Below are 24,551 nucleotides of genomic sequence, written 5' to 3'. Positions count from 1 at the left end.
CCAACACTAATGGATGCATTTGCTCTTTATTGACTGTGTGTGTGTGTTCATGCAAGTGTGTGTGTGCATCATCATCTGTGTGTGTGTCTGTTTCTCACATCTTTCTGCCTCTCTCTCCCAGGTGGCCAACCTACTGCGCCTCTTCCAGATCCCTCAGATCAGCTATGCCTCCACCAGTGCCAAGCTCAGTGACAAGACGCGCTATGACTACTTTGCCCGCACGGTGCCCCCTGACTTCTACCAGGCCAAAGCCATGGCAGAGATCCTGCGGCTGTTCAACTGGACCTACGTGTCCACGGTGGCATCAGAGGGAGACTACGGAGAGACGGGCATAGAGGCTTTCGAACAGGAAGCACGTATGAGGAACATCTGCATCGCTACCTCTGAGAAGGTAGGAAGAAATAGGAGTTTAGATAGGGTTGTCTGGAGATTATATACTGTAGGTAGATTGACAGTGAAGGAGATAGGGTTGTCTGGAGATTATATACTGTAGGTAGATTGACAGTGAAGGAGATAGGATTGTCACGAGATTATATATGTAGATTGACAGTGAAGGAGATAGGGTTGTCTGGAGATTATATACTGTAGGTAGATTGACAGTGAAGGAGATAGGATTGTCACGAGATTATATATGTAGATTGACAGTGAAGGAGATAGGGTTGTCAGGAGATTATATAGGTCGATTGACAGTGAAGGAGATAGGGTTGTCAGGAGATTATATGGGTAGATTAACAGTGAAGGAGATAGGGTTGTCAGGGGATTACATAGGTAGATTGACAGTGAAGGAGATAGGGTTGTCAGGGGATTACATAGGTAGATTGACAGTGAAGGAGATAGGGTTGTCTGGAGATTATATACTGTAGGTAGATTGACAGTGAAGGAGATAGGATTGTCACGAGATTATATATGTAGATTGACAGTGAAGGAGAAGGGTTGTCAGGAGATTATATAGGTCGATTGACAGTGAAGGAGATAGGGTTGTCAGGAGATTATATAGGTAGATTGACAGTGAAGGAGATAGGGTTGTCAGGGGATTACATAGGTAGATTGACAGTGAAGTAGATAGGGTTGTCACGAGATTATATATGTAGATTGACAGTGAAGGAGATAGGGTTGTCAGGATATTATATGGGTAGTTTAACAGTGAAGGAGATAGGGTTGTCAGTGGATTACATAGGTAGATTGACAGTGAAGGAGATAGGGTTGTCAGGAGATTATATAGGTCGATTGACAGTGAAGGAGATAGGGTTGTCAGGAGATTATATGGGTAGATTAACAGTGAAGGAGATAGTGTTGTCAGGGGATTACATAGGTAGATTGACAGTGAAGGAGATAGGGTTGTCAGGGGATTATATAGGTTGTTTGACAGTGAAGGAGATAGGGCTGTCAGGGTATTAAAAAGGTAGATTGACAGTGAAGGAGATAGGAGTAGACCTAGGTTAGAATATAGAAGAACAGGCATGGAGAACATGAGGGGTTGGTCAGACAGAAACAACAAGATTTGGGTTTAGGGTTAACCCTACAGCGTGATACTATTTATTTTAGCCTGCTATTCTATGTAGTAGAGCTCTTCCTAAATTGTGTTTACTCCCTCTGGTTCCAGTTTAAATAACACATTACCTCCTGTCCAGGTGGGGCGCTCTAACGCTAAGAAGTCATATGAGGCAGTGATCAGGCAACTCCTCCAGAAGCCCAATGCCCGCGTGGCAGTTCTCTTCCTGAGGAGTGATGACGCTCGAGAACTCCTCTCTGCCGCCGCACGACTCAACACCACCTTCATCTGGGTGGCCAGTGATGGCTGGGGGGCACAGGAAAGCATTGTCAAGGGCAACGAGGCCACGGCCGACGGGGCAATTACCCTGGAACTGGCGGCCAATCCCGTGCCGGCTTTCAACCGCTACTTCCTGTCTCTGGATCCAATCAACAACCGCCGCAACCCCTGGTACCGGGAATTCTGGGAGCAGAAGTTCCAGTGCTCACTTGGCGGAGGAGGAGGTGGGGCAGGAGGAGTAGGGTCAGGGGGGATGGTGTCTCTCTCCCTCCCTCCCTGTGAGAAGGGTGTGTCGGTGGATAATAGTAACTTTGAGCCGGAGTCCAAGATCATGTTTGTGGTGAATGCGGTATACGCCATGGCCCACGCCCTCCATAAGATGCAGAGAACATTGTGTTCCAACACCACCAAGCTCTGTGACAGCATGAAGGCTCTGGATGGACGCAAGCTCTACAGAGACTACCTCCTCAACATCAGCTTCACAGGTCAGTACTGCCTGAAACTACCTAATGATCATCAGCTTCACAGGTCAGTACTGAAACTACCTAATGATCATCAGCTTCACAGTTCAGTACTGAAACTACCTAATGATCATCAGCATCACAGGTCAGTACTGTCTGAAACGACCTAATGATTATCATCTTCACAGGTCAGTACTGTCTGAAACTACCTAATGATCATCAGCTTCACAGGTCTGTACTGTCTGAAACTACCTAATGATCATCAGCTTCACAGTTCAGTACTGAAACTACCTAATGATCATCAGCTTCACAGTTCAGTACTGAAACTACCTAATGATCATCAGCTTCACAGGTCAGTACTAAAACTACCTAATGATCATCAGCTTCACAGGTCTGAAACTACCTACTGATCCTCAGGTTCACTGGTCAGTACTGCCTGAAACTACATACTGATCCTCAGGTTCACTGGTCAGTACTGCCTGAAACTACATGCTGATCCTCAGGTTCACAGGTCAGTACAAACTACATACTGATACTCAGGTTCATAGGTCAGTACTGCCTGAAACTACATACTGAACCTCAGCTTCACTGGTCAGTACTGTGTGAAACTACATACTGATCCTCAGCGTCACTGGTCAGTACTGAAACTACCTACTGATCCTCAGCTTCACTGGTCAGTACTGCCTGAAACTACATACTGATCCTCAGCTTCACTGGTCAGTACTGAAACTACCTACTGATCCTCAGCTTCACTGGTCAGTACTGCCTGAAACTACATACTGATCCTCAGCTTCACTGGTCAGTACTGAAACTACCTACTGATCCTCAGCTTCACTGGTCAGTACTGCCTGAAACTACCTACTGATCCTCAGCTTCACTGGTCAGTACTGCCTGAAACTACATACTGATCCTCAGCTTCACTGGTCAGTACTGAAACTACCTACTGATCCTCAGCTTTACTGGTCAGTACTGAAACTACCTCCTCAACATCAGCTTCACAGGTCAGTACTGTAGACTACCTACTGATTATCAGCTTTCCAGGTCAATAATGTAGACCTGGGAGAATGGGAGGAGAGGGGTGGAGTGAGAGAGGGAGGGAGTTAAAAAGAGAGAGGTAAAGAGGAATTCTCAACATGATGGGTCTTTTTGAGGGGAGGGAGAGATGAAAGGGGAAGAAAGACAGTACAACAGAGAGAGAGAGGGGAGAAGGATGCAAGCATAGCAACATGAAACGTGTAAGAACAATTCACCTTAATTTACATGTACGGTCATGCTTGCTAGTTACCATTGGCATTTATTAGCTGTATGTAATTGATATGACAGCACAGAGCAGGTGAGACGAATCACAGCTCAAGTTAATCCAACCCCATATTCTATCATATCTACTAGTGACTCACCATTTTATAATAGAGACTCCTATGGAAGTAATAATGAAGTGTGTGTGTGTGTGTGTGTGTGTGTGTGTGTGTGTGTGTGTGTGTGTGTGTGTGTGTGTGTGTGTGTGTGTGTGTGTGTGTGTGTGTGTGTGTGTGTGCGTGCGTGCGTGCGTGCGTGTGTGCACGCGCGCGCGTGTGTGTGTGTGATAATAGTATTCTATAGCAGGAGAGTGTCACTTAAGACTGGAGAGAAGAAAGAGGGGAAAATAGGATTGGGTTGAGTGGCAGGTGGGGCACAAAGACAGAGGAATAAATACACTGCGGTAGGAAAGAAAGACAGACAGGTGCTTATTCCAATGCTAACCATGACCAATAGGGGACATCAAAATACATCAACAAACAGCTCTGCCACTACAGCTTTAGAAAGACCTGGAGACGGAGTCAGAGACAGAGCAAAGTGGGAGGTTTGGGCATATGGTGACTGATAGGCAGACTGAAGTGGGGAGAGGTGGAGAGAAAAGAGAGAAAGATAGCAGTAGTGAGAGTGAGTGAGGTGGAGAGAGAGGGATAGAGCGAGGGATGGAGGCAGAGAGGTAGAGATGAGTTGCTGGTGGCATGGGACAGTATGAATCAGCAGAAGAGGATTCTCTTTGAAATTCAACATCATCATTTCTCAAGCTGCAAATCTAAGGGCTCAGATCATGACTGTCAGAGGGAGAGAGGGTGAGAAGGGGAGATAGAGGAGAGAGGGTGAGAAGGAGAGATAGGGGAGATAAGGGAGAGAGGGTGAGAAGGGGAGATAGAGGAGAGAGGGTGAGAAGGAGAGATAGGGGAGAGAAGGAGAGAGAGGGGAGAGAGGGAGAGAAGGAGAGATAGGGGAGAGAGGGTGAAAAGGAGAGAGGGGAGAGAGGGTGAGAAGGAGAGATAGGGGAGAGAAGGTGAGAAGGAGAGAGGGTGAGAAGGAGAGATAGGGGAGAGAGGGTGAGAAAGAGAGATATGGGAGATGAGGGAGAGAGGGTGAGAAGGAGAGATATAGGAGAGAGGGTGAGAAGGAGAGATATGGGAGATGAGGGAGAGAGGGTGAGAAGGAGAGATAGAGGAGACAGGGTGAGAAGGAGAGAGAGGGGAGAGAAGGTGAGAAGGAGAGAGGGTGAGAAGGAGAGATAGGGGAGAGAGGGTGAGAAGGAGAGAGGGTGAGAAGGAGAGATAGGGGAGAGAGGGTGAGAAAGAGAGATATGGGAGATGAGGGAGAGAGGGTGAGAAGGAGAGATATAGGAGAGAGGGTGAGAAGGAGAGATATGGGAGATGAGGGAGAGAGGGTGAGAAGGAGAGATAGAGGAGACAGGGTGAGAAGGAGAGAGAGGGGAGAGAAGGTGAGAAGGAGAGAGGGTGAGAAGGAGAGATAGGGGAGAGAGGGTGAGAAGGAGAGATAGAGGAGAGAGGGTGAGAAGGAGAGATAGAGGAGAGAGGGTGAGAAGGAGAGATATGGGAGATGAGGGAGAGAGGGTTAAAAGGAGAGATAGAGGAGAGAGGGTGAGAAGGAGAGAGAGGGGAGAGAGGGTGAGAAAGAGAGATATGGGAGATGAGGGAGAGAGGGTGAAAAGGAGAGATAGAGGAGAGAGGGTGAGAAGGAGAGATAGGGGAGAGAGGGTGAGAAAGAGAGATATGGGAGATGAGGGAGAGAGGGTGAGAAGGAGAGATAGAGGAGAGAGGGAGAGAGGGTGAGAAGGAGAGATATGGGAGATGAGGGAGAGAGGGTGAGAAGGAGAGATAGAGGAGAGAGGGTGAGAAGGAGAGAGAGGGGAGAGGCAGAGAGGCAGCCACAGCCTCCAGTGAGCAGGAGAGAAGTGGAGGTGGGAAAGATAAGTCTGAAAGTTAGGGAGGGCTGGAGAGAAAGTGAGAGCGATGGGGGGAGTCTATCTGATCTGCTAACATCCCTGAAGTTGATCAACCCTCTCCTCCCTTCCCTCTCTCTCCCTACCTCATTTTATTTTGGTTACCATGGCTAGGGGAAGAGATCTCTTTAACTTTGAAAGAGGGGTCTCAACGGGTTTAACGGGTGTGTGTGTTTGTTTGTGTGTGTGTGTGTCTCAGTCACCAGATCTCAACTCAATTGAGATTCTAGAGGGGTGCCCAAGATAGTGTTTTCTACCACCATCAACAAAACACCAAATGATGGAGTTTCTCATGGAAGAAGGGTGTCATCATCCTTCCAGACACTTGTAGAATCTATGCCCAGGCACATTGAAGCTGTTCTGGCGGTTCGTGGTGGCCCACAAGTCGCCAGACAATTTAAGTTGGTGTTTCCTTTATGTTGGCAGTTACCTGTATATTACAGTTCAGAATAGATAGACATGTGGTACACTGGTGATGATCAAGGTGAGGAGGATGAGGCTAAAACAGAGCCCTCTCTGTAGCTATGCTGTTGCTATGGTAATGAAGCTGACACTATGGCCAATTGTCGAAGTAATCCTGTAGATGTGAGCTTCTCTCAATGCCAACTGCTGAACACACACACGCATGCACGGATGCACACACACACACACATACATACACTCACTTATACACACTCAGACATTTGCACAAAATGACAGCTTGAGATGTTTGTTTTTTGCTGCCATGAAATCGCAGACACCCCCAACCCACACACTTTTCTAAGCCATCATTCAACTCCCACCTACCGTCCCCCATCTGAGGCAAACAGATCAGTCAACACACACGCACACACAATAACACACGAACACACACACACACACAGGCAACCTCCTGTTCAAATAGTTGTCATAGATGTGTGATATTCCCTCTCCTCTGCTCTTTTATGGGTGCATGTGCGTGTGTGTGTGTGTGTGTGTGTGTTAGCAGAGCGAGGAGAGGTGTTGTGCCTTCAGGGCACTATTGAGCTGAGAGCTTACTGTAACAGTTACATGCCAGAGAACAACCTTCACTCTCTCTCTCTCTCTCTCTCTCTCTCTCTCTCTCTCTCTCTCTCTCTCTCTCTCTCTCTCTCATTCTGTCTCCCTCTCTTTCTCCTGCTCTCTCTCCCCCTCCCATCTCCCTTCACATTTGATAACAGTGCTTCCCACTCATAAACACTTCACAAGCTTCTTCCCTGCCTGTTCATTTTTCTTTCCTTCCTTCTAGCCCTCGTTTCCCTTCCTTTAGCTCATCCTCTTCTCTCACACCTTTCTTTCTCTGCTATTCCTTTTCTGCTGTCTCTTCTTTCATCTTGTCAGTCCCCGTCTGTCTCCTCTCTTATCTTGTCTATCCCTCCTTTTCTTTCTCCACCACTGCCTCTCTTCTTTTCTCTATCACCTCTCCTCTCCCCTGCTATTCCTTCTTTTGTCTCCTCTATCACTCCTCTCTTATCTCCTTTCCTGTCCTATTATGGTGCCTCTTTCCTTTCTTCTCTCTCTTCTATCTCTTATTCTCTGTCTGCTGTCCACTCTGAATCTCTATCCCAGGAGAGAAAGACCACAGAGAGAACAGATATAGCCCATAGTGCTGGTGTGTGTGTGTGTGTGTGTGTGTGTGTGTGTGTGTGTGTGTGTGTGTGTGTGTGTGTGTGTGTGTGTGTGTGTGTGTGTGTGTGTGTGTGTGTGTGTGTGTGTGTGTGTGTGTGTGTGTGTGTGTTGTTTCTGACATGAATGTTCCTTCTCCCGACACACACTCATTCTCCCTGGGACACAGATGTATTAGGTCATCATCATCACCCCAAACACTCCTGATTGGACTGAACACACATCACACACTCACTGTGCCTAATGCAAATTACATACACCACTTTACATTGCAGCCCTAAAGATTCTAGTGAGGGTGGAAGAGAAAGATGATGAAAAAGATTAACAGAAATAGAGAGCATGAGGGGAAAGGAGGGAGAGAGAACCTATGGGATCTCCAAATCACCCATCTACAGCAAGGACAGTAGAGAGGAGAGGAGTATTTTCTGTGAAGATTATCTGAGCATATGTTGCAGAAAACTGTGTTATCCTGTCTAAATGTTACCTGCCCCATAGTGTGTTGACATCAGCTAATCAACAGCCAGTCAAGTGGACTGTCTCTCTCTCGTTCTCTCTCACCCACTCACCCTCATTCTCTCATGCCACAGTATCAGATTATGTATTCCCTCTCTTCCCCCTTCATTGGATTAAAGGGAATTGTCTTTCCCCCTCCCTGTAATACCCACAAACCCCTGCGGCCAGCACGTTAGCCAGATATGGCAGAGAGCGTAATTCATTTCTGAACCTCTGAATGAAAACTTTAATTCATCTAGAATAATAAAGACTCTCCCAACTACGTCACGTTATGCATGTTTTTTTATTATTATAAATTATTATAAACATTTTGCTCTCAGAATTAAATATATCTCCTCTCTCTCTCTCTGACTCTTTCCTCAGTTTTTCTCTAGTCTCAGTCGCTGTAGTGTAGCTCCAGCTGTTTGTGTTAGAGAAATCCTGCTGCATAAGTCTCTGGAGAGAGAGAGAACGCGAGAGAGCATTGTTGTAGCAGTAAACAGTAGACGGATGGTGTGAACAGACTTGCTCTGTAAATGAAAGCGGTGCAGTGCTTTACTGTCTAACGTAAAGCTGCAGACTTTGCAGACTTCAGCCTCTTTCCAACATCAGTGTGGACTAGGACAGTGGTTATTCCACTAGAGCGCTCAACACACAGCAGATACTGCTGGGGAGACCTGAGGAGATTTGTGCCAGCTTTAAAACGTGACCTGGAGTATCCCAGAGCTCCTAACCTGCTAGAACAAGCTGAGGGGAGAGATGTGTCTTCACTCAGGGCTAAAGATGTTCTCTAGACTGATAGGGTCAGATACTGTGTCACATAGAACATAATATAGGAAATTGCAGGACGCACAGTCTACGGGATTGTTAGGAGAGAGAGAGAGAGAGAGAGAGAGAGAGACAGAGAGAGAGTGTGTGTGTGTGTGTGTGCGTTCCCATGAGGTCAAATGCTATTTCTAGGGGGTTTAGGGTTAAGAATTAGTGTTAGGGTTAGAATTAAGTTAAGGGTTAGTGTTAGGAGCTAGGTTCAGTTTTAGGGTTAGGAGCTAAGGTTAGGTTTAGGGTTAGGGTTAGGTTAGGGTTAGGTTAAGGGTAAGAGTACGGGTTAGGGTTAGATTAGGGTTAGGGGTTAGGGAGAATAAGATTTTGAATGGGACTGAGTTGTGTGTCACCACAAGGTTAGCTGTACAAGACTGTGTGTGTGTGCATGGGCGTGTGTGTATTCAGCAGTTGGCATTGAGAGAAGCTCACATCTATGTGAGTGTGAGTGAACAGTGGACAGGCGCTTCCATTCCCACAAGGCACCAAACCTGAATGAACTAGATCACACAGCCATAGAAACAAAGGCCTCTACTGGTGGGGGATGGGGATTTGATAGCATTTTTTTTTCAACCTGCTCTCACAGTCTCACATCGGAATTAGACGTTCCTCCATGATTCTTAAATGTCAAATTTTGAAATTGTTCCAAATGTAACATTTCAAAGTGTTTAAAGTTAAGGTTAGTCATTAACTATGAATCTTTAAGGTTAAGGTTAAGTTTAGGCATTAACTCAATTCTTAAGGCTAGGCATTAACTCTAAATGGTTAAGGTAGGGGTTAAGGTTTGGGATAGGCTTAAAACAAAAATATCTAGGCCGTCATTGTAAATAAGAATGTGTTCTTAACTGACTTGCCTAGTTAAATAAAGGTTATATAAAATAATATTAACAATTAAAAAAATACACTGCTCAAAAAAATAAAGGGAACACTTAAACAACACAATGTAACTCCAAGTCAATCACACTTCTGTGAAATCAAACTGTCCACTTAGGAAGCAACACTGATTGACAATACATTTCACATGCTGTTGTGCAAATGGAATAGACAACAGGTGGAAATTATAGGCAATTAGCAAGATACCCCCAATAAAGGAGTGGTTCTGCAGGTGGTGACCACAGACCACTTCTCAGTTCCTATGATTCCTGGCTCATGTTTTGGTCACTTTTGAATGCTGGCGGTGCTTTCACTCTAGTGGTAGCATGAGACGGAGTCTACAACCCACACAAGTGGCTCAGGTAGTGCAGCTCATCCAGGATGGGACATCAATGCGAGCTGTGGCAAGAAGGTTTGCTGTGTCTGTCAGCGTAGTGTCCAGAGCATGGAGGCGCTACCAGGAGACAGGCCAGTACATCAGGAGACGTGCAGGAGGCCGTAGGAGGGCAACAACCCAGCAGCAGGACTGCTACCTCCGCCTTTGTGCAAGGAGGAGCAGGAGGAGCACTGCCAGAGCCCTGCAAAATGACCTCCAGCAGGCCACAAATGTGCATGTGTCTGCTCAAACGGTCAGAAACAGACTCCATGAGGGTGGTATGAGGGCCCGACATCCACAGGTGGGGGTTGTGCTTACAGCCCAACACTGTGCAGGACGTTTGGCATTTGCCAGAGAACACCAAGATTGGCAAGTTCGCCACTTGCGCCATGTGCTATTCACAGATGAAAGCAGGTTCACACTGAGCACATGTGACAGACGTGACAGTCTAGAGACGCCGTGGAGTACGTTCTGCTGCCTGCAACATCCTCCAGCATGACCGGTTTGGCGGTGGGTCAGTCATGGTGTGGGGTGGCATTTTTTGGCGAGCACCTCCATGTGCTCGCCAGAGGTAGCCTGACTGCCATTAGGTACCGAGATGAGATCCACAGACCCCTTGTGACACCATAAGCTGGTGCGGTTGGCCCTGGGTTCCTCCTAATGCAAGCCAATGTGGCTGGAGTGTGTCAGCAGTTCCTGCAAGAGGAAGGCATTGATGCTATGAACTGGCCTGCCCATTCCCCAGACCTGAATCCAATTGAGCACATCTGGGACATCATGTCTCGCTCCATCCACCAACGCCACGTTGCACCACAGACTGTCCAGGAGTTGGCGGATGCTTTAGTCCAGGTCTGGGAGGAGATCCCTCAGGAGACCATCCGCCACCTCATCAGAGCATGCCCAGGCGTTGTAGGGAGGTCATACAGGCACGTGGAGGCCACACACACTACTGAGCCTCATTTTGACTTGTTTTAAGCACATTACATTGGATCAGCCTGTAGTGTGGTTTTCCACTTTAATTTTGAGTGTGACTCCAAATCCAGACCTCCATGGGTTGATCAATTTGATTTCCATTGATGATTTTTGTGTGATTTTGTTATCAGCACATTCAACTATGTAAAGAAAAAAGTATTTAATAAGAATATTTCATTCATTCAGATCTAGGATGTGTTATTTTAGTGGTCCCTTTATTTTTTTGAGCAGTGTACATAATTACAATACAATACTGTAAAATACAACACATGATTACAATAAAGGTGGAAGATGTATGATTGCAATCCCCGTGAACGTACCACCTTCCTTCAGGTCATGGATGATGCATAAAAGGATTTCAGTCCAGATCTATGTTAGGCTTGGATTTTCCATGCCAAAAGGTTTTTCCCAGGTGTATGAACAATGAGAATGTTTACTGTGATTTTGATGAGAATCTATGGCCAAATGCTCAAACAGGATTGATGCAAACTAGGGCCTGCAAAACATTGTTTCTTTCATTTATTTCATTTGATGACAAGAAGATGTCTTCAATTGATCACCCCTTTCATCACCGATTGGATAAAAATTATGGAAATCTGATGTTCAGTCAATGTTAATGGATAGTGTAAGTGAATTGCCTCATGTGAAAGCAGTGTACTGTGTGGTAATTTACTGTATCATACTACATTCAAAGGCCATTTGAAATGTGTGTTTATATATACAGTGGGGAGCACAAGTATTTGATACACTGCCGGTTTTTCAGGTTTTCCTACTTACAAAGCATGTCGAGGTCTGTAATTTTTATCGTAGGTACACTTCAAAAATCCAGAAAATCACATTGTATGATTTATAAGTAGTTAATTTGCATTTTATTGCATGACATAAGTATTTGATACATCAGAAAAGCAGAACTTAATATTTGGTACAGAAAACTTTGTTTGCAATTACAGAGATCATACGTTTCCTGTAGTTCTTGACCAGGTTTGCACACACTGAAGCAGGGATTTTGGCCCACTTCTCTATACAGACCTTCTCCAAATCCTTCAGGTTTCAGGGCTGTCGCTGGGCAATACGGACTTTCAGCTCCCTCCAAAGATTTTCTATTGGGTTCAGGTCTTGAGACTGGCTAGGCCACTCCAGGACCTTGAGATGCTTCTTACGGAGCCACTCCTTAGTTGCCCTGGCTGTGTGTTTCGGGTCGTTGTCATGCTGGAAGACCCAGCCACGACCCATCTTCAATGATCTTACTGAGGGAAGGAGGTTGTTGGCCAAGATCTCACGATACATGGCCCCATCCATCCTCCCCTTAATACGGTGCAGTCATCCTGTCCCCTTTGCAGAAAATCAGCCCCAATGAATGATGTTTCCAACTCCATGCTTCACGGTTGGGATGGTGTTCTTTGGGTTGTATTCATCCTTCTTCTTCCTCCAAACACGGTGAGTGGAGTTTAGACCAACAAGCTATATTTTTGTCTCATCAGACCACATGACCTTCTCCCATTCCTCCTCTGGATCATCCAGATGGTCATTGGCAAACTTCAGACGGGCCTGGACATGCGCTGGCTTGAGCAGGGGGACCTTTCGTGCGCTGCAGGATTTTAATCCATGACGGCGTAGTGTGTTACAAATGGTTTTCTTTGAGACTGTGGTCCCAGCTCTCTTCAGGTCATTGACCAGGTCATGCCGTGTAGTTCTGGGTTGATCCCTCACCTTCCTCATGATCATTGATGCCCCACGAGGTGAGATCTTGCATGGAGCCCCAGACCGAGGGTGATTGACCGTCATCTTGAACTTCTTCCATTTTCGAAGAATTGCGCCAACAGTTGTTGCCTTTTCACCAAGCTGCTTGCCTGTTGTCTTGTAGCCCATCCCAGCCTTGTGCAGGTCTACAATTTTATCCCTGATGTCCTTACACAGCTCCCTGGTCTTGGCCATTGTGGAGAGGTTGGAGTCTGTTTGATTGAGTGTGTGGACAGGTGTCTTTCATACAGGTAACGAGTTCAAACAGGTGCAGTTAATACAGGTAATTAGTGGAGAACAGGAGGGCTTCTTAAAGAAAAGCTAACAGGTCTGTGAGAGCCGGAATTCTTACTGGTTGGTAGGTGATCAAATACTTATGTCATGCAATAAAATGCTAATTAATTAGTTAAAAATGTTCTGGATTTTTGTTTTATATTCCGTCTCTCACGGTTGAAGTGTACCTATGATAAAAATGACATGCTTTGTAAGTAGGAACACCTGCAAAATTGGCAGTGTATCAAATACTTGTTCTCCCCACTGTATATATTTTACACATGTACACATTTACACGGGAGTGATGGTTGCTGATAATGGGCCTCTGTACGCCTATGTAGATAAAAAAATCTGCCATTTCCAGCTACAATAGTCATTTACAACATTAACAATGGCTACACTGTATTTCTGAACAATTTGATGTTATTTTAATCTACAAAAAAATGGAATTTCTTTAAAAAACAAGGACATTTTAAGTGACCCTATACTTTTGAACAGTAGTGTATTTATTAGTTCAACAATTACAGAAATACAATTGTATATTTCTTTTCACACAGACACCTCCCCCTCAACCCAAAGAGACAAAAACATAACAACCAAATATTCACAGACAAATTTAAAAAATAAAGTCCTCACATTCACCCAGATATTGCTATACAGCCATATAGTTAGGGTATTTTTAACAAATGGATTAGTCATATTCTTCTTTAGCTTCTTAAAGGGAGCAGAGTTCAAATATCCAAAGTTAAGCTTTTTGTAGACAGCATTTCAGTCTGCAGCCAGGGTAAGCATGGTTTCTTAGAGAACCAAAACATTGCAGCCCGAAGTTGTGCAGCCCAGTAATACAACTGTAGGTTTGGAAGTTGCAGTCCCCCTTTGTCATTGAGCAAATAAAGAAGAGAGAGTTTAAGTTTTGGTTTTATGTTGCTCCAGATACAATTTGAGAGTGTCTTTCTGATCTTTGGGGAAAATAAAGGTGGTGGAGGCAGAGGAATTGATTGAAATAGATAAAGCAATTTGAGCAGAATATTAATCTTAATTATATTTATTCTACCAATAGTAGATATAGGCAATGATGTCCATCTGTTGATGGATTCTGTTACACTCGTTACCATGGGTTCAGAATTTCTTGAAATCAAGGAGCTCATTTCTGGTGTGATTTTTAATACCAAGATATATGAACCCTTGTTCTGTATTCACAAATGGATGATGTACAACTGTATTCAGTCTATCTTGCTTGTTGAGGAAAAATATAGAAGATTTGGTTTTATTAACTTTAAACCCAGAGAATTTACAAGTTATTCATTATATTGGAAAGGGAAGAGATTGAATTCTTTAAATCTGTTTTGAATAAGAGGGTATCATCGGCATACAGGGCCACTCGATGTTCAAAATCCAATGTTTTATTTCCACTAATTGACGGTGAGACCTTACTGCAATGGCAAAGGGTTCTATAGCTAAGAGTCCTGGACTGGCCAGACATCCTGGTCTCGTGCCCCAAAAAAGCATAGAAGGTTGTGAAATCAAGTTGGTAACTGTGATGGCATTTTCCTGTATTACCAAATGAGGAGAGTTACAAACCACACACCAGTCAGAGTTATACTTCATCTTTAATAATATGAGCTTTACAATAGCCCTTTGACTCTCAGATCAATTCACTATCTTTAATGAATTTTGAGAGTGACTACAGAAGAATACACAGATCTTTTATAGCCAAGATACACCCCTCTCAACTTACATGATGAACCACAGATCTTAGGAACTCTTAACAAAGGGCCTTTAACTTGAGAAAGGAGTATCCCTTAGCCAGATAGCATTTGCTATAAATTATCGCTCAGTTTGGTCTCTAAAACAATTTTCTAATCTCGTTCCTGGTACTTCATAGTACCAAAACATTACCTCATCCAAGACATAACTCAATTGTCAACTCTAGATACTCCCATCTCAAGTAAATCCCCTCCCGACCCCACTCACTGAGGGGAGTGACTTTGTGGAGACAAGTAATTGGTTCCCCCTTAATCACGCCATCCTTTCACATGGTTTAACAGATACTTTCACATATGAAGACAATGTTCCATCCTGTCCTCAGGACAAGCCTGACCTCTCCCGTCTCTGGACCCCAAATGACTGATCCCTAGCTGAGGGAAGAAATGCAACTGCCAACACTAGAGTCTATTAGAAATACATACTAATAAAAAGTATATCACATAAGAATATTATGCAGATATGACATCTTAATTACTTATGATACCCAACTAATTCTGATTCATCCACCACAACTTCTTCAGTGGGGTCGGTATATCACATCTTAATCCATTTACAGAAGTAGTTCCCAAACCCAAATCTTTTAAGCACTCCAAATAAATAAGATGACTCAACTCTAGTGAATGCCTTCTCTGCATCAAGTGAGAGAATGGAAGTATCAGTGGACCCTTCACACACGTGCACTATTTTTAGTACTCTCCTCACATTGTGAAAACCTTGACGATTTTTCACGAACCCATTTTGGTCTTTGTGTATTAGATATGGGAGCACTCTATCCAATCTCTTCGCTAAAGCTTTAGCCCAAACATTTTTGTTGGAGTTCAGAGGAGAAATCACTCTGTAACTTTGGGGATTTATCAGGCTTCAGAATAAGAGTGAATAAAGAAGGGGGAAACAACCTTGCTGAAAGGATTCGGCATACATATCCAAAAGTGGACCTAGAGGTTTGTCCCTAAATATCTTATATCTATTGGGAGCCCATCTGGACCTGTCACTTTACCTCCCTTTTCCTAGCATCAGATATTTCAACACCATCCAATTCCTTTTCCAGATCCAGTCTTGTTTCTTCTGAAATAGAGGGAAAATCAAGACCATCCAAAAAGGATGTCTGATTAGTTAAGTTCTCAGGAGATTCAGAGTTGTAAAGTGTGTTGTAGTAGGAAGCAAATGTTTGGTTTATTTCTACAGAATCCATTCATAATTGTCCTTGTAAATTATGAATTGCATTAATGGCTCTGTCTAAATGTAACTTCTTAATCCGCCAGGCCAACAATTTACCAGGTTTTTCACCTTGATCATAGGACGGTTTCAGCCTCGTTAAGCTGTTTGCAGCTTTTGAGGTGGAAAGTTCTTCATACTGAGCTTTAAGAGCAAATAATTTCTTGTTTACTTCTTCTGAGTTATACAAAAAAGCTTCCCTCTCCAATTCTCAGATTTCTCTGTCCTTCTCTCTCATTTTCCCATTTAATTGATTTGATTTGAAACTGGTAAAATGTTGTAACGGTCGTTGTGTGATGAGGAAGAATCGGACCAAAGCGCAGTGTGGTAAGTGTTCATGATTTTATTAAACTGAACACTAGAACAAAAATAACAAAGTGAATAAACGAAACCAAAACAGTCCTGTCAGGTGCAGAACACTAAACAGAAAACAACTACCCACAAAACATAGGTGGGAAAAAGCTGCTTAAGTATGGTTCCCAATCAGAGACAACGATAGTTGTCCCGGCCAAAACAAAGAAATACAAAACATAGAAAAAGGAACATAGAATGCCCACCCAAATCACAACCTGACCAAACCAAAATAGAGACATAAAAAGTTCTCTAAGGTCAGGGCGTGACAAACGTATCATTTTCCCCCTAATATATGCTTTGAAAGCCTCCCATCTGGTACTTGCTGAAGTTTGGTTAGTGTTCAATGTAAAATAAACATCTATATGCACTCCAACGTAATGTAAGAAGTATGGGTCCTGTAACCATCTGGGATGCAAATGCCATCTAGAGGATCCTTTTACTAGTTTTGGATCCCTATAGAATAATGACAGAGGGGAATGGTCACTCAGAACAATACTATCATATCTCCTTCCTGCTACATTGGGAATCAATGAGCAAGAAACATAAAAGTATTCTATACTAGAATATGATTTACATTTCGACGAGTAACATGAATAATCCCTTTTACTCGGGTTCTGATTCCTCCAAGGTAATCTCGTTCTACTCTACGAGTGGGAGGTGTCTAAACCAGAGGAGCGATCTAGATGAGGATCAAGAGTGCAATTAAAAGTCCCTGACATTGGGACTTCACCAGGAAGGGAGGCTATCAATATAAATAAATTTGCAAAGAATTTGGGATTATCATCATTAGGACCGTAAACATTAACCAGAGTAATACGCTCATTGAAAAGAGTTCCTTGTATCAAAATATATCAGCTGTATCAGTAATATTATCCACTTGAAACAGAACAGATTTGTGAATTAAAACCATAACACCATGAGAATGAGAGGGAAAACAGGGTGCTATTACTTGCCCTTGCCATCTCCTGCATACTTTAAGTAGCTCATCCTTCAGCAAGTGAGTTTTTTGTAGGAACACAATAGATGAAGGAAGTTGTTTAAACCTATTAATAACCTGTTTAAGCTTGGATAGTTTACAAACTCCACGGACATTCCGCAAAGTAAATTTCAGTTTTACATTTGAAGTAATTTAACCGAAAATGTAAAAATGGTATAAGATATAGCATAAAGGCTAAATATGTACAGATCTGTTGGAACGAACAAACATAAATCTATCCTAACAGTAAAAAACTGAACCCCATTCCCTTGTCTCCCTAACCAAGACACGCAACACTTCCTCTCCCATATCGCCCTAATTGTAGAGGGTAGCCTGGTGGACGACTGATCCATTAAAGGGAGCAGTCTAACCTAAGCAATGCTAAACAAAATTAAGTGTCTCCTGCCTTCTCTCGGCCATTACTCCTCCCAAACAAAACAAAAGGCATATCTTGCAAGATGTTATGTGAAATATCACAACAAAAGGCATACCTAGCAATATTAAATGTGAAATATCACATAGTATTCATTTGAAAAGTAGCGAAGAATAGCTCCACCTAAAACAGTAACACTAGTCAGTGAAGCCTAACTAATGTTAACGTTACAGTGTGGACGATCCCAAATAGTTGTAGATGATCCACAACATAGGGTCTGCTGCTAGTAGCTACCAAGCAACAAAATGGCCCATACATATAGCGTAGTAACGTAGAACACCATGGTAAGTTTATAAACCCCCAAAAAGTATCAAAGATCAGAAATGAACAGTGCCTTGCGAAAGTATTCGGCCCCCTTGAACTTTGCAACATTTTGCCACATTTCAGGCTTCAAACATAAAGATATAAAACTGTATTTTTTTGTGAAGAATCAACAACAAGTGGGACACAATCATGAAGTGGAACGACATTTATTGGATATTTCAAACTTTTTTAACAAATCAAAAACGGAAAAAATTGGGCGTGCAAAATTATTCAGCCCCCTTAAGTTAATACTTTGTAGCGCCACCTTTTGCTGCAATTACAGCTGTAAGCCGCTTGGGGTATGTCTCTATCAGTTTTGCACATCGAGAGACTGACATTTTTTCCCATTCCTCCTTGCAAAACAGTTCGAGCTCAGTGAGGTTGGATGGAGAGCATTTGTGAACAGCAGTTTTCAGTTCTTTCCACAGATTCTCGATTGGATTCAGGTCTGGACTTTGACTTGGCCATTCAAACACCTGGATATGTTTATTTTTGAACCATTCCATTTTAGATTTTGCTTTATGTTTTGGATCATTGTCTTGTTGGAAGACAAATCTCCGTCCCAGTCTCAGGTCTTTTGCAGACTCCATCAGGTTTTCTTCTAGAATGGTCCTGTATTTGGCTCCATCCATCTTCCCATCAATTTGAACCATCTTCCCTGTCCCTGCTGAAGAAAAGCAGGCCCAAACCATGATGCTGCCACCACCATGTTTGACAGTGTGTTCAGCTGTGTTGCTTTTACGCCAAACATAACGTTTTGCATTGTTGCCAAAAAGTTCAATTTTGGTTTCATCTGACCAGAGCACCTTCTTCCACATGTTTGGTGTGTCTCCCAGGTGGCTTGTGGCAAACTTTAAACGACACTTTTTATGGATATCTTTAAGAAATGGCTTTCTTCTTGCCACTCTTCCATAAAGGCCAGATTTGTGCAATATACGACTGATTGTTGTCCTATGGACAGAGTCTCCCACCTCAGCTGTAGATCTCTGCAGTTGATCCAGAGTGATCATGGGCCTATTGGCTGCATCTCTGATCAGTCTTCTCCTTGTATGAGCTGAAAGTTTAGAGGGACGGCCAGGTCTTGGTAGATTTGCAGTGGTCTGATACTCCTTCCATTTCAATATTATCGCTTGCACAGTGCTCCTTGGGATGTTTAAAGCTTGGGAAATCTTTTTGTATCCAAATCCGGCTTTAAACTTCTTCACAACAGTATCTCGGACCTGCCTGGTGTGTTCCTTGTTCTTCATGATGCTCTCTGCGTTTTGACGGACCTCTGAGACTATCACAGTGCAGGTGCATTTATACGGAGACTTGATTACACACAGGTGGATTGTATTTATCATCATCAGTCATTTAGGTCAACATTGGATCATTCAGAGATCCTCACTGAACTTCTGGAGAGAGTTTGCTGCACTGAAAGTTCAGTTTTTGATTTGTTAAAAGAGTTTGAAATATCCAATAAATGTCGTTCCACTTCATGATTGTGTCCCACTTGTTGTTGATTCTTCACAAAAAAATACAGTTTTATATCTTTATGTTTGAAGCCTGAAATGTGGCAAAAGGTCGCAAAGTTCAAGGGGGCCGAATACTTTCGCAAGGCACTGTATGTGAGAGAAAGAGATACCATTGAATATGTGCTACGTTACCCAAAGGCCCTTGCACATGTTGTTGATGTCCCAAAAGCCCTTGCACATGATGTTGATGTCAGGCTTTTTTTTGTCAGGCTTGCACGTGAGTGTCAATCATTTTAGTCCAAGGATATGATCGAAACTTAAGTCTTCATATAAAGTAGTTCCGATGCTTCTCGTGGTGCAGGATGAATGAATAAGCTCCCGATAACCCATTTGAGGTATGACCCCGATGCAGACAGCGTTACAGAAACTAAAGTTTATTCCTAATAATCCAGAGAAGGTATACAGGGTCCAGAACGGCAGGCAGTCTCAGGGTCAGGGCAGGCAGAACGGTCAAAACCGGGACGGACTAGAAAACAGGAGCAGGAAAACAGGCAGGAGCAGGGTATGAATGAGCAAAACGAACTGGCAACAGACAAACAGAGAACACAGGTATAAATACACAGGGGATAATGGGGAAGATGGGCGACACCTTGAGGGGGTTGGAGACAAGCACACAGACATGTGAAACAGGTCAGGGTGTGACACCCGATGTGTCCATTGACATGGAGCTAAATAAATTTGCCAGGATTTTACAGTGTTTTATGTAATCCAATGGAAGAGAATTATCAATATAGCAAAAATAAACTTAAACATGACGTCCAACGTTCAATGGACAGCTATCTTGCCTGTCATATAGAAGAAACTGAGCTAAGTGATGAGCACATACAGGCTACAAATAATATAAGGAAACTTTGTGTGGGCTAGCTCGCCATATTATTCACTTAACTGTTATGTTAGCTACAGTACTACAGTAGCAGTTAATACATTAGTTATTGTTAGTTAGCTTGCCAACAGTCACAAGGTGGTTTAATTTTCCATAGTCCAGAGTGGCGGTGAACTTCACAGCGGAAATATGACTAGGAAGAAGATTCACGCTGTATGCCTCGGATGAATGCCTCGGCTTGAGGGAGAGATTAAAACTTGTGTGAATCGTGTCCATTGTAAGTCAGACGTAGTTTAGCTGGGACGGCTATTCCATAGGCAATGTTGAAGGACCTGAGTTGGTGTTCAACCCCGATCTAGCCTTTTCTTTTCCGGTGCAGGTCTGCGGCTAGGTCAGGGAAGAACATGATCTCTTGGTCCCCGTATATCACCTTGCCTATAGCCCTGGCTTTCCGCATCACTCAGATATCGTCTTGAAAGTTGAGAAACTTCATGATAAGGACTCGAGGAGAGGGTGGTTTCTCGGGCCTGTAGGAGCCGAGGTGGTCCGGAAAGACGTCCAGCCCCAATGCCTCTGGAAGCCATCTCTCGAGAAATGCAACTGGGTCACTATTTTCCACTTTTTCAGGTAGATTAACCAGTTTCAAATTAGACCTCCTCTGGTGGTTCGTGAGCGAGTTCAGTTTTGAAGTAAGGTCAGCCACCTGTTTTTTCAACTTTTTGGTCGTTGTTTTGACAGTGACGACAGTATCTTCCACCGTGCTAATGCATTCCTCTGCTTCGTCCAAGTGTGTAGAGTAGGCTTGAAGGTCACGTTTAACCTCACCAATCCATGTTAGGACACCTTCGAGTTTGGTGGAAAAGTCCGCCCTCGTGGCAGAGATAGCTACCAAAACCCTTTGGTTCTGGTTCTGGTTTATGTCGTCTATATTGTTGATTTTCATGTCAGACTCGTGGTGTGAGGAGCTTGCAGGGCTAACTGGGTTAGTGTAGCTGGCTGAATTAGCAGGGCTAACTGGCCTATGTAAGGGCCGACGCCCGACAGGAGAAGCAGGTACGGGGAGCCTGACAATTATTCGGGAACAGACAAGGAAACAAGACAGGAACAGCGTCGGAACACGGGTAACACGGACATGAGACAATTAATCCCGAAGCAGGGAACAGAGTTTGGGAAGAGACAGATATAGGTAAGGTAATGACACAAGGAATTGAGTCCATGTGAGTCCATTGATCACTGATGCGCGTGACAGGGGAAGGCAGGTGTGCGTACTGATGGTGGCTTGAGTGCGTAATGCTGGGGATCCTGGCACCCTCGAGCGCCAGGGTTGAGGAAGAGCGGGAGCAGGCGTGACAGCCTAGCCTGGAGAACGTTGTTGATGTTAGATGTTCTTCTTGTTTTAGGAGGACTATGTTTAAGTCGATTCATAATGGATGTAGATACGCCTGAAATTGTCCAAGAAAATTTGCTGTTCATGTTACGAGGATGGAAAATAAGAGATTAAAAGAAGTTAAGCCGAAATTGTCAGGAGAGCTCTAAAAACACGTCCGCGTGAGTTTTGTACTAAGAGTTTTGGCAATTCACCACATTGTTGTGAAAATAGTACTAAAGCGATAAAAACAACTAATCTTGCAGTGTTGCAGTGTTTGTATCTTACAGTGTTATGCAGTTATGTATTGACTGTCAGCAAGTGTGTGTGTGAATGGGTGTGTGAATGTGTGTGTGCTTGCGTGCGTGCATGTGGCTATTTTGCTTTATTATATAGATATGGACTATTTTTATCAGCTTTTCCTTATTTAAATCATTTAACTTTTATCTCTGGAAGAAGCCTAAACACTCCCAATATCCTAAAGGAGAGAGAGAGACAGAGCGGGAGAGAGAATGAGGGAGAGAGAGAGAGGCATAAAAAGGAGTGGGGAAGAGAAGTAGGTTGTCTTTGTGATAAATGGATTTCATAACCTCTCTGGTCTGACACTCCATTCTTCTTCTAGTCCAAGTCAGCACACAAACACACACTCACACACAACAATATCAGCTTTAGTCCCAGTCAGCGTATCTGCCACAATGCTCAGAACTATGCGCTCTAAACCAGTTAGAATAGGTCCTAAAAGAGCCTACCAACACAGAAGCCCTGTTTATACCTGGTGCTATCATGCTTCCATTTGGAAATTATTCAGATGCCTTGACTTTTTCCACATTTTGTTATGCTACAGCCTTATTCTTAAATTGATAAAATACTTTTTTTTCTCAGCAATCTACAAACAATACCCCACAATGACAAAGAGAAAATAGGTTTTTATTTATTTTTTGCAAATGTATTAAGAATTAAAAACAGAAATACCATATTTACATAAGTAGTCAGACCCCCCTATGAGACTCGAAATTGAGCTCAGGTGCATCCTGTTTCCATTTATCATCCTTGAGATGTTTCTACAACTTTATTGAAGTCCACCTGTGGTAAATTAAATTGATTGGACATGATTTTGAAAGGAACACACCTGTCTATATAAGGTCCCACAGTTGACAGTGCATGTCAGAGCAAACACCAAGCCATGAGGTCAAATTAATTGTCCATAGTGCTCCGAGACAGGATTGTGTGAAGACACAGATCTGGGGAAGGGTACCAAAACATTTCTGCAGTAGCAGCATTGAATGTCCGCAAGAACCCAGTAGCTTCCATTATTCTTAAATGGAGGAAGTTAGGAACAACCAAGACTCTTCTTAGAGCTGGCAGCTCAGCCAAACTGAGAAATCGGGGGACAAGGGCCTTGGTCAGGGAGGGGACCAAGAACCCAATGGTCACTCTGACAGACCTCCAGAGTACCTCTGTGAAGAGAGGAGAACCTTCCAGAAGGACAACCATCTCTGCAGCTCTCCACCACTTACGCCTTTGTGTTAGAATGTTCCGAAAGAAGCCACTTCTCAGTTAAAGGCACATGACAGCCATCTTGGAGGTTGTTGAAAGGCAGCTAAAGAACTCTCAGACCATTAGAAACAATATTCTCTGGTTTGATGAAACCAAGATTGAACTTTGGCCTGAATGCCAAGTGTCATGCCTGGAGTAACCCTGGCACCATCCCTACGGTGAAGCATGATGGTGGCAGCATCATGTTGTGGGTATGTTTTTCAGTGGCAGGGACTGGGAGACTAGTCAGGATTGTGGGAAAGATGAATAGAGCAAAGTACAGAGATATCCTTGATGAAAACTGTTCCAGAGTGCTCAGGACCTCAGACTGGGGCAAAGGTTCACCTCGAGGCTGAAATTGCTAATGAAGCTGCTTCAACAAAGTACTGAGTAAAGGGTCTGAATGCTTATGTATATACATTTGCAAAAATGTCTAAAAACTTGTTTTCGCTTTGTCATTATGGGATATTGTGTGTAGATTGATGAGGAAAAAATGATTTCATCCATTTTAGAATATGGGTGGAACGTAACAAAATGTGGAAGGGGACTGAGTACTTTCCGAATGCACTGTATGTCCTTATTCTGGTGGTGCCCACATTTTCGGACAGATGTAGACAATTAAAATATGTTTTGGGAACTGATTTTGATCCGATCTTATAAGTGTAAAAGGACAAGAGCAGGATGAGGGATGCATGTTACCAACATACATGCATAACCCAGGGATAGGCTTAACCTCCCAAGTGACGCAGTCATCTAAGGCACTGCATCTCAGTGCCAAGAGGTGTCACTACAGTCCCTGGTTCGAACCCAGGCTGTGTCACATCCAGCTGTGATTGGGAGTCACATAGGACCGTGCACAATTGGCCCAGCGTAGTCCGGATTTGGCCAGGGTAGAACGTCATTGTAAATAAGAATTTGTTCTTAACTGAATTGCCTGGTTAAATTAAAAATACATTTGAATTAAAATCACCTGACCCTTGTCTCCTCTAGAATACCACGTGTACAGTAGATGGTAGTCCTTATATGACCTGATCCTGATCCTGTCTATATAAAACACAGGGTCTATATAGAACACAGGGTCTATATAGAACACAGTGTCTATATAAAACACAGGGTCTATATAAAACACAGGGTCTATATAAAACACAGGGTCTATGTAGAACACAGGGTCTATATAGAACACAGGGTCTATATAAAATGCAGGGTCTATATAAAACACAGGGTCTATATATAACACAGGGTCTATATAAAACATGGTCTATATAAAACACAGTGTCTATATATAACACAGTGTCTATAAAACACAGTGTCTATATATAACACAGTGTCTATATAAAAAACAGGGTCTATATAAAACACGGTCTATATAAAACACGGGGTCTATATATAACACGGGGTCTATATATAACACAGTGTCTATATAAAACACAGTGTCTGTATATAACACAGGGTCTATATAAAACACAGGGTCTATATAAAACACAGGGTCTATATAAAACACAGGATCTATATAAAACACAGTGTCTATATAAAACATGGTCTATATAAAACACGGTCTATATAAAACACAGGGTCTATATATAACACAGGGTC

General features: G+C 43.3%; 1 protein-coding gene across 1 annotated transcript in view; it reads left to right on the top strand.

Annotated features, from left to right (window-relative positions):
- The window catches only part of LOC110496093 (metabotropic glutamate receptor 3), a 918,426-nt gene that overhangs the window by 883,072 nt on the left and 10,803 nt on the right, over positions 1-24,551 (top strand). Inside the window, exons 8-9 of the mRNA XM_090207701.1 lie at positions 122-391; positions 1,632-2,256. Coding sequence (XP_090063827.1) covers positions 122-391; positions 1,632-2,256 — 895 coding nt within the window. The remainder of the gene's footprint in view (positions 1-121; positions 392-1,631; positions 2,257-24,551) is intronic.

This window comes from Oncorhynchus mykiss, chromosome 2, assembly GCF_057628025.1.
Source record: "Oncorhynchus mykiss isolate SJ-2025 chromosome 2, ASM5762802v1, whole genome shotgun sequence".
Classification (NCBI taxonomy): domain Eukaryota; kingdom Metazoa; phylum Chordata; class Actinopteri; order Salmoniformes; family Salmonidae; genus Oncorhynchus; species Oncorhynchus mykiss.
The sequence above is the reverse complement of the archived record's forward strand: the minus strand, read 5'-3'. Positions and strand labels throughout refer to the sequence as shown.